Raw genomic sequence first — 9,420 nt, 5'->3', positions numbered from 1 at the left:
GCCCGCTTTTCGTCCGGGGGGGGGGGGGAGTATTTTTTTTTTTTTTTTTTTTCTTGGTCAGAATGCACACGGCTCTGATCCACAACACCAACCACTGTTCATCTGTCATATCTGCTGCTCGTATTTCCTCTTTATCTAAGCTACACATCATGAACTGCACTGTTAGGTTTATGGGCTCTCTAACTACCCCACTGTTAGCTCATATTGGATTCATTTGTCTTTTAAGGCTGGGGCTAAGGCTTCACTCGCGTGGAATTATTGCGTCAGTAATCTCGCTCTTCGTGGCGATGACAGCCAACGCTAGTATTGATCATTTGGAGAACGCTGCCTCCCTGTCGAATATGAAAAGCTAATTAATGAGCCCATTATTCCAAATCAGTGCGCCGCGGCAGAAGCCCGTCCCCGGATCTGTCACATCGCTTCCTGTCAGCGTGGTGACGTGCGGGTCCTGCTGAGACGGAGGGGGAGGATCAGAGTTCAGCGGTGACGGACGAGGACGGTGACAGAGGCCCCGGAACAGTGGGAGTGGGAGTCAGACAAGGTCGGCGCACGGAGAAGCTACTGTTTGTAGGTTTAACTCTCATCTGTCCCACGGTGAAAGTTGACACGGCTGTGACCTTCCTCGTCACGTCACATGTCATGGTTTCCTCTCTTCTTGAGCCGGTGTCTTTGTGGGATAATTCCTCAGAGCTTCGACCAAAACACATTTGATTTATTTATTTTTTTTACTCTCGGACAGACAGAACAGCAGCACGTCTCGGGTCTGAGAGGCTGCGACCAGCAAGTGTTTGGTCGTCCTGCTTCCGGAGAGATAAAAGTCTGTTTTATTACTTTTCTTTTCTTTTTTTTTTCTTTTCTGTAGAGCTCTCACTGCTTAGGCATCAAGGTCTCACACAGTGCATAAAAAGGTTTAAAGAGTCCAAATGGCCCGGTCGTCTCTGGAGAGGCTTTTAAAGTTGTTGAAAAAAAAAATCACCCCGGTGAGAGAGAGAGGGAGAGAGAGGTATTTTTTCACACCCTCTATATATTTTAATGTGTTTGCTTTAAGAACTCTAGTGGTCTGAAGCTGCCACTGATGTCTGTCATGAATGTGTTATATTTCCACACTTTACGGTGAAACACATCCATCAGACCTTATTATGATTAAAAGTTAAACGTTGAAGGATTTTTATCTCACGCTCTTGTGAAGATTCTGTGAACAGGAACTTCTCAGACGTTTCCAGATCTGTCCTGACGTCTGGTCCTGAGTTTTTGCGGAACATTTGTGTGTCAGGATTAAACCCAGCAGGTGTAAAAGAAGGTGGTTGTTATGAACGGGGCAGGTCGTCCACCCTTTGACCTACGGTGAGGTCGTTAATTTCACTTGAGAAATTCGTTAGAAACAGGTGAGAAACACACGCAGAGTGAGGGCGTTTGGATCCTTCTCTGTTTAGAACGTTCTGGAGAGGAAAAAAATGACCATATACTGTAAAAAAAAAAAAATTTTTGCATCAAATTCCACATTTGTTCTTAACGGAGTATTAACTTTTTGCTGATATTGTCCAAACAATTAATTTCTGATATCGACTGTTGCTCCAGGAGCTGAGGCCATTTTAGTGTCCTCAATGATGTTATGCTTTAGCGCCCCCTATCGTATCATTCTATTTTTTTTCCTAATGGGTTACAGCATCACCTCTCCAGCAGATGGCGACAGCATGCGTGGCCGTTGCCAGGAGCCGACTGTGGGTGGACCACGCCCTGACCTCCTCACTGTTGGTGTAAAGGATTAAAGTGTAAGAGGTAAAAAAAACAAAACTCTTTTCTTTCATGTGGTTTGATTCATAAAAATAAACTGGTTACTGGTGCCGTAGGAGTCGGAGTAGACTGTATGATCTGTGGCTTAATCTACCTTAACGTCTAATGTTAGGATTACCATGTCGGGCTTCATATAAGAAGAGAGTAATCAATACTCTCTACTGCCATCTAATGGTAATGTTCTTAAAAAAACGCTGTTGTTTTTTTGCCTTTAAATTTCTTGTCACCTTGTAGGCCTAGACTGCTGAGGGAAACACCCATAATGCACGTAATGGAAAATATGACATGAGCGTATGGACCACATGGTGGCAGTAGTGGTGAGCGATCCCCTGCTGGTGAATGGTTGTAGTGTCCAGCTCGTGCCCCGCCCACGCCCCCAGTGACCGCTGCGATAATGAACAAATGAACATCAGATTATTCTTAGTGTTTGTTTATTAACAGATTTATTATTACAGTTCTACCAAAGGTACTCGTGTACTCGTGTTGACTGTACTGCAATCTTTTTTTTTTCTTTTTTTTTCGTCTCCTCTCACCCGGCGAACTCCTCTCCCACCGACGATCACATTTGGACTGAATGAGAATTTTCATTATGAGATGAAGAGTGTGGGAGTAATAACTCCTAAACTGTTTGCCTGGCTACAATTTGCACAATTAATATTTGTGATGTGAGTCAGAGCATCTGCCAGTTCATCAAGTATTGTTGAAAAATGAAATTCTGTCAAATAAGATTTTTTTTTTTTTTTTCTCTCTTTTGTTCTCCCTCTGGCGTCTTATATTTTCTCTTCCTTTCCACTTTCCTAATAACCCGCTTTAAAAGAAAAACACAACCCTCTCTTCATGCACAGACTCCACTGACTCTTTAATGGACTCCCACACTGTGGTGTTGTGATGGTGCATGATATTTTTAACAGCTACATTTATCACACACTTAAAGAAAGATGACTCCACCTTCCAGGGAGTAATTAAGTGTCACTGGATGTCACTGGCTGCTCAAAGTAATTATTGAGCAGAAACCGTTTTACCGTGTTGTTTTTTAATAGTCTTCAGAAATTCAAATTAATTAAAATTTAAAATATATATATATATATATATATAGACTTTCACTGTATGCAGTGACTGTTTGCTGCGCTCTTGACGGCGGTGTTAAATGAGCTACTTCAGTGTTTTTGTTGATGTAAAATTAGAAAAATGAAGTATAAATATAACGGTCATCAAATCAATTTTTACTTTTTTACTTTTTTTTTTTTTTTTTTTAATTAAAATCAGATCACAGCAGCGGTGTGTAGTCAGAAAGAGCTCGTTTAATGAACTGGAAAACGGTGCAGGAGCACCTTCAGGTGGAGGTTATTGGTACTACATGTGTAAATTCACTCCAGCTGCTGCAGATAAAATTGCTGACCGCGGTTGAGTTTGTGCTTCATAAATACTTCGACGTGACAGCAGTGACACAGCAGCGGCTGTTACAGAAGAGTAAAGAGATTCAAATGACGCCGGTTCAGATCTGATGTTTGTGGAATTATTAAAGGACGAACATCATCATTCAAATCATTTACGAATCGAATCGAAACTTGTGTTCGATATATTGAAACTAATACTCGTTAGTGAATTTAGTTAAATTCAGACTGTTCTGTATTTACGTTTCACATTACGTCATCAGAACTGCGGTTTGTTTTAAAAAAATATCGAATAATAGAATTTAACTAAAATGTTTAAAAGTCCAAAATGTTTAAAAAAAAAAATTCAATAAACTAAACAGTTTTAGGTCAGACTTTTGTTATGAAGAGCACTTTCATGTGATTGTTTATTTTTTATATTGAAAAATTTAAAAAAATAATTTTCAATAAACTAAACAGTTTAAGGTCAGACTTTTGTTATGAAGACACACAGAGCACTTTCATATGATTGTTTATTTTTTATATTGAAAAATATTTTTCAGTTTTATTTAGTTTTTATGGGAATTTTTGCTTATAATTCCTGTATAAATTATTTTTGAAATTTAATATTTCTCTTAAATTATTTTGGTTTCAGGAGAAATCTTTATAATAAAATGTATAATATTATAAAATAATATAATATTGTGATTGTGATTATATGATATATATTTTTGTTTTGTTTTGTTTGTAAATAGTTTCTAGTTAGAAAATGTTTTGTTTAAACTTTTTCCTCTAATTTGGGAGTTTTTGAATCTTCTCGTCAGCTGTTCGTCTCGTCTTTGTTTACGTCACAGCAACGATAGACTTGGATCAACGTAGAGCGGACGAAGAGACTTCAGACGGAGCGACCTCTGAAGAACTCTTCAGTCCAGAGTCTAAACCAACTGTCGTAAACAGATTTATTCTCTGGTTGTGTTTGTGTTTCAGAGGCCGCACCTTATCCACACAGTTAAAACGAAGAACTCTGACCTGCAGGTTGAGCCACCTACGCCAACACCTTCTATTTACACCCGCACCACACGACGACAAAAAGCTGCTCTGCTCCGGGTCGTCACCTCCAGCAGGTGAGTCCTGAGGTCGGAAAACCTTCAACATTTTCTCTGTTTTTTGTTTTTTTTATTTTTGTCTGTTGATTTCTGAATTTAACTTCATGTTTCTGCATATAGTACACATGTACATGTACATGTATAATAGTAAATACATGTAATTTTTTATTTTCGTCTGTTGATTTCTGAATTTAACTTTATGCAGGAAGCATATAGTACACACATACGTGTACATGTATAATAGTAAATACATGTACATGTATATATGTATGTATTTATATGTTTGTGTGACTTGGTCACATGGGTAGTGGTTCTCAAACTATGGTTCGCATACAGTTGGTGGTACATGGGCTCAAACCAGTTGAATGCAGGAAAATTGCAAATATATATATATATATATATTTTAAATATATTTTTAAGTTCATCGTTGCTTCATTAGAACCAGAGTCAAAAAGAATTCATTGAGAAATTATTTGGCGGAAATTTCAAAAGTGTCTGATGTGAAATATTAATATAAAAATATGATCATAGAAATACTGTGTCAACAAACACAAACAAACCACTGACCAGTTTCTCAGTGGAACTAGATAACAAATATTTAAAATATTAAAATATATTCCAGTTGCTGTGAGATATGAGATATGTCTCCCTCTTTTTACCCAGCATTCATTGCCATAGTGCAAATAGTAAAACTAATACGAAGGCGGATTACGGTTCTGAAAACAAAGAGCAACAAGCTGTAGGACGTCTCTGTGTCAATAATCTAAACCAACATTTAGGCGTGTCGCTATAGATGATCGGTACCAGTGCCAGTACTACTGCTGCGTCTGCAACTCTTCTCTCTCACACACTCGACCAACAACTCTGACTTTTAGGAGGAGCTCATTGGTCAGAGATATGAAACAACAAGGTGAAGTACTTTTTCTTCTTTTTTTAAAAAAAATATCTTTTTCCTTTGATACTCAGTATCAGTACTAGTCAGTACTACTCTGTCAGTACTACTCTGTCAGTACTAATCCGTGTGGTCTTGTCGTATCCAGTGCTTATTCTCGTTGCTGTCGTGGAGGTTGCCATCCTAATAGTATGGGGAATTTCAAGGAAGTCGTTCAAGGGATATTTCCAGGAGCAAGTGAAGAGTCGGGGTCAGATCACTGTTTCATTTCACTTTTAGTTTTTAAATTTTGCTTTTGATGTTCTGCTTAGTTCAAGTCTAACAACGGAGTATATGGAAGTGTCTCCCCACCCCCCCCGCTCTTATGTTGATTTACTGGCGTCCATGTTTAAAGTAAATATTAATATCATTTAGATTTTGTAGCGTTAGTCGACAGGAAACGGTGACAAATTTTTCTCCTTTATTTCTGCGTTAGATACAACTCGACCAAAACCAACACGACACGACTTTTCTATTGAATGTCCAGCCGATCATTTCGCCATATACATCAGGAGTGGATTCGCTAACGTTATCGGACCAACCATCGGATTTGACGGTAAAAGGTACGTGCGACTTCACGAACGGCGGCTAAATTCCGATGTGGTCTGTGAACGTAAACTGAAGTGAACTCCTGGTTTCTCTGCAGCGTCATGAGCCCCGTCAAGAACAACGTGAGACATGGACTGAACATCGCGGTGTTCGATGGTGAGTGAAGTATTTTGAAGTGATGTCGTGCGATCAAAGGTTTTTCTCAATATCCTTTAAACGCCGCTTCTGTCTCAGGTGAAAACGGATCAGTGGAAAACACATTTTATACCCAGAATTCAGCACAGTTGCTGATATTCCTGCAGTCGCTCCGACCAGGACTGATTTTCCTGGCGGCCTCCTTTGATGACGTGACGGCGCCGTGAGTGCAAAATGGTACAAATTGAACTGATAAAAAACGATTTCACATCACAAAACGCCGTCGTTCTCCGTGACAGGTTGACAGATGAAGTGAGGAAGTTATTTGTAGGAATGGGAAGCACTCTGATCAACTCCGTAAATCATCGGGACGGCTGGGTGTTTGCAGGAAGTACAGGGACGCGGATGAAAAGCGTCTTTGAGAAGGTTCGTGATCCTGCGGCTCACCGCGGCGTTTTGTTCTACATGTGCCGGAAAAAGGCCGTCTATTTTAGAAGTATGCTAACGCTAAGATCACAGAGCGACTGTCTTCTTTGTCTCCCACATCTCAGCAATCTGTCAACGATGAGAAGACCAACGTTTATGATGGATGGCCTGTAAGCCTGGAGGTGGAAGGCTGCCTCCCCAGACTCACTGCTGACGGAAGTTCCAGAGTTACTGAAACATCAGCGGGAAGCTAATACCCAACCTGCTCTCCTATTGGCTGGAAGGGACGACGGTGTTGCTCTGTAGGCCCCTACAGCCTACAGAGTGTACGTATGGTGTCTGAATGTTTACTCCACTGTAAAAGGCACTCAATGTATCCCACAATGCACTACTCAATCCAGTGCATCCAGTGCACTCCTCTGTAGGGGATTATAGGTACTGCACTGTATAGTAAACTCGGAAAAACGGTTCCAGGTACTACTTTGGTACGCAGTTACGACGACAGACGTACGGACGCTGCTCCTCTCTCTCCGCCATGTCGTCACGACTGCAATGCATGATGGGATATATGGCTTGGCTAGTGTACAACAGATGTTCGCTAGATTTGGCGGTGCATTATGGGATACATTGACTGCCCTATAATAGTGGACAACTTCTACTCTGTAAACATTCGGACACCACAACAAAATGGCGTGCCCTACTATGTAGTACACTCTCTAGGCTGTAGAGGGCGCCTTATAAAAAATACATTTCAAGGGGAGCTGTATCGCAGTCGGCAGGTTGTATTATCGACACTCATGTTTTTGGATCGTTATCAAACTACCGACTGTTTTTACATATGTGGGAGCTGCGTTTGTACTGCGTCGGGCTGATATTTGAATAATAAAAATACTACTGCATTTGTTGGTACTTCTATTTGCATACTGCTGTCACTGCAGTTATAAAAACACTGACATTTGTCTTGTGAAGTCGATAGAAATTAAAGTGTGCGGCGGAGGTGACTGACATTAACGTGTGTGTATTTATAGACAAATAAACAGGTTTGATCCGTGGATTAGAAACGTTGCGGTTATTTTTATTGAAAAAAAGGTTCAAAGGTTGCCTTTGAACTCTGCTTTGTTTTTTTTTAGGGTTTGTTTGTATGTGAAGAAAATAAATATCAGGAAATCAGCCTCAACACTACGGTGCACTTTACTTTGTAGGTGGAGACCTGAACAAACAAGGAGGCCCGAGAGGCTGGTTCGGCAAGTCGTTCTACAGGCAGCCAGCAGAGGGCGGCAGAGATATTGCATTCGTTTCAGTCCCATTTTGTGAAGATTGTTTTAGAACCAATTGTTTTATTGTAAACCAAAACATAACTATATTAGAATTAGTGATTTTTTAAAAATTCTGTTCAAGATAAAAATAAAAAGACAAAAATAAATTAAAAATATAAAAGTGACGACGTGTAAATGACCAACAAACAGTGCATAGACAAGGAGGTTTTATTTTCGTTTCCTGCAGTCGTATCTCTCTGGTTACAAATGTGTATTTTCTCACACCGCATTCAGTTACCCATGATGCATTGCATCCATACATTTGTAGCTCAAAACAGCATTTACAAAAAAAAAAGAAAAGATATACAATATATACTTATATATTCATATTTATATATTATACATTGGTGTTTAGATGTGTGTTAATAGTGGGTAAAATATTCTCCTAAAACTGTCGGGATTCAACACGTGGTCGTTAACAAACCTCATAAATGATTCCCAGCTCATCAAACCGTCGACACTAGCTAACAGCTAACAGCTAACAGTGAACATGAAGCCCTTCACTCACAGTTTTGCATATTTAGTTCCATAATTACGGTCATGTAAGTCTGAGTGATCGCCGAGCGACGGCCGATTGAATTGATTTGTTACGGGCAACAAAATGAACTTGACGTCAGTTAATGTCATGAACGTGTGACGTTTTCACACCAGGAAGTACCGTATTTCATGGACGGAAGCTGTGGCTGTTAGTCTCGGGGGGGGGGGGGGGGGGGGGGGGGGATTCCAAATATGGCTTATACTCCGTCATCGTTAATGAGAAAATTAAAAAAAAGTTGTCATTTATATGTTGAGTTTGTCTGTGGATGAAGAAGGAAGTCCGTACGAACAGACATATATGTGAAACACATACATCTGTCGTTTCTCCTGTTCGGGAAATATATAGAAACAAAGGGGTTTTTGTTGTTGTTGTTGTTGTTGTTTGATTAATCGTGATTAATCGATATGTTCCCACAGCTAACCTACGATTAATTAGATTTAATATATGTATATATATATATATATGCTTGTATATATGTATATATATTTTTTTTAATTTCATGTATCTTAAGGTTTGTGCGGCTAAGGTGTACAAGCTAACACGTGTACAAGCTAACACGTGTACAAGCTAACACGTGTACAAGCTAACATGTGTACAGGCTAACATTCGGCGGTATATGCGATGCATTGTATGTTGTGATGTCTTGACCAATCAGAGGGCTGCGGCTTGGCCGCTGTTTGGCTTCGTTTCCATTACAAATACGGTACTTTAGTACTTTTTCTTGGTGTAGGAGAACGAACGCATCCTGTCCCTCAGTTAGTACTCAGTTAGTACTCAGTTAGTACTCAGTTAGTACTCGGTTTCTGCTGTTAAATGACATAATTAAACCGTAGTCGTTAACGGTGTTAGCGCCGTGTCACTCAGGTCCAGACTCCGCCATCGCGGTTAAGGAAAAGTCCACGGCCACCGTCGGTGCTGCAGCGTCGACGACGTCACTCACTTCACGTTATAAAGCTCCATTATACAGTGTTACATCATCATCTTCAGTACAACAGTGAGAATAATCATAATAATAGTCGTGTGTTTTATACTCATTGATCATCGATCATGTAAACATAGTTAACCAGGTCATGCAAACAGGAGACCAAAACTTTGTCCACTATAGAGGAGCACAGTACAGAGCAGGTGGAGCCCCCCCCGACCCCCGACCGACCGACCGAGATCCAGGGTCTCTGGAAACAGAACATATTCACACACTTCTTCTTCTTCTTCTTCCACAGTAGCATGCTGACACTCACCCCCCGACCCCCCC

At 40.2% G+C, this 9,420-nt stretch overlaps 1 protein-coding gene across 1 annotated transcript in view; it reads left to right on the top strand.

Annotated features, from left to right (window-relative positions):
• LOC103385733 (protein FAM3C-like) overlaps nucleotides 1-7,737 on the top strand; it is a 12,102-nt gene extending 4,365 nt beyond the window's left edge. The window contains exons 2-10 of the mRNA XM_008319705.3: nucleotides 1,667-1,779; nucleotides 4,155-4,291; nucleotides 5,067-5,183; nucleotides 5,314-5,415; nucleotides 5,641-5,767; nucleotides 5,851-5,909; nucleotides 5,988-6,111; nucleotides 6,188-6,314; nucleotides 6,440-7,737. Coding sequence (XP_008317927.1) covers nucleotides 5,171-5,183; nucleotides 5,314-5,415; nucleotides 5,641-5,767; nucleotides 5,851-5,909; nucleotides 5,988-6,111; nucleotides 6,188-6,314; nucleotides 6,440-6,568 — 681 coding nt within the window. The 5' untranslated portion in view covers nucleotides 1,667-1,779; nucleotides 4,155-4,291; nucleotides 5,067-5,170 and the 3' untranslated portion in view covers nucleotides 6,569-7,737. The remainder of the gene's footprint in view (nucleotides 1-1,666; nucleotides 1,780-4,154; nucleotides 4,292-5,066; nucleotides 5,184-5,313; nucleotides 5,416-5,640; nucleotides 5,768-5,850; nucleotides 5,910-5,987; nucleotides 6,112-6,187; nucleotides 6,315-6,439) is intronic.
• The last annotated feature ends 1,683 nt before the right edge of the window (nucleotides 7,738-9,420 follow it).

The sequence above is a fragment of the Cynoglossus semilaevis genome, chromosome 11 (assembly GCF_000523025.1).
Source record: "Cynoglossus semilaevis isolate Cse_v1.0 chromosome 11, Cse_v1.0, whole genome shotgun sequence".
NCBI lineage: Eukaryota > Metazoa > Chordata > Actinopteri > Pleuronectiformes > Cynoglossidae > Cynoglossus > Cynoglossus semilaevis.
The sequence above is the reverse complement of the archived record's forward strand: the minus strand, read 5'-3'. Positions and strand labels throughout refer to the sequence as shown.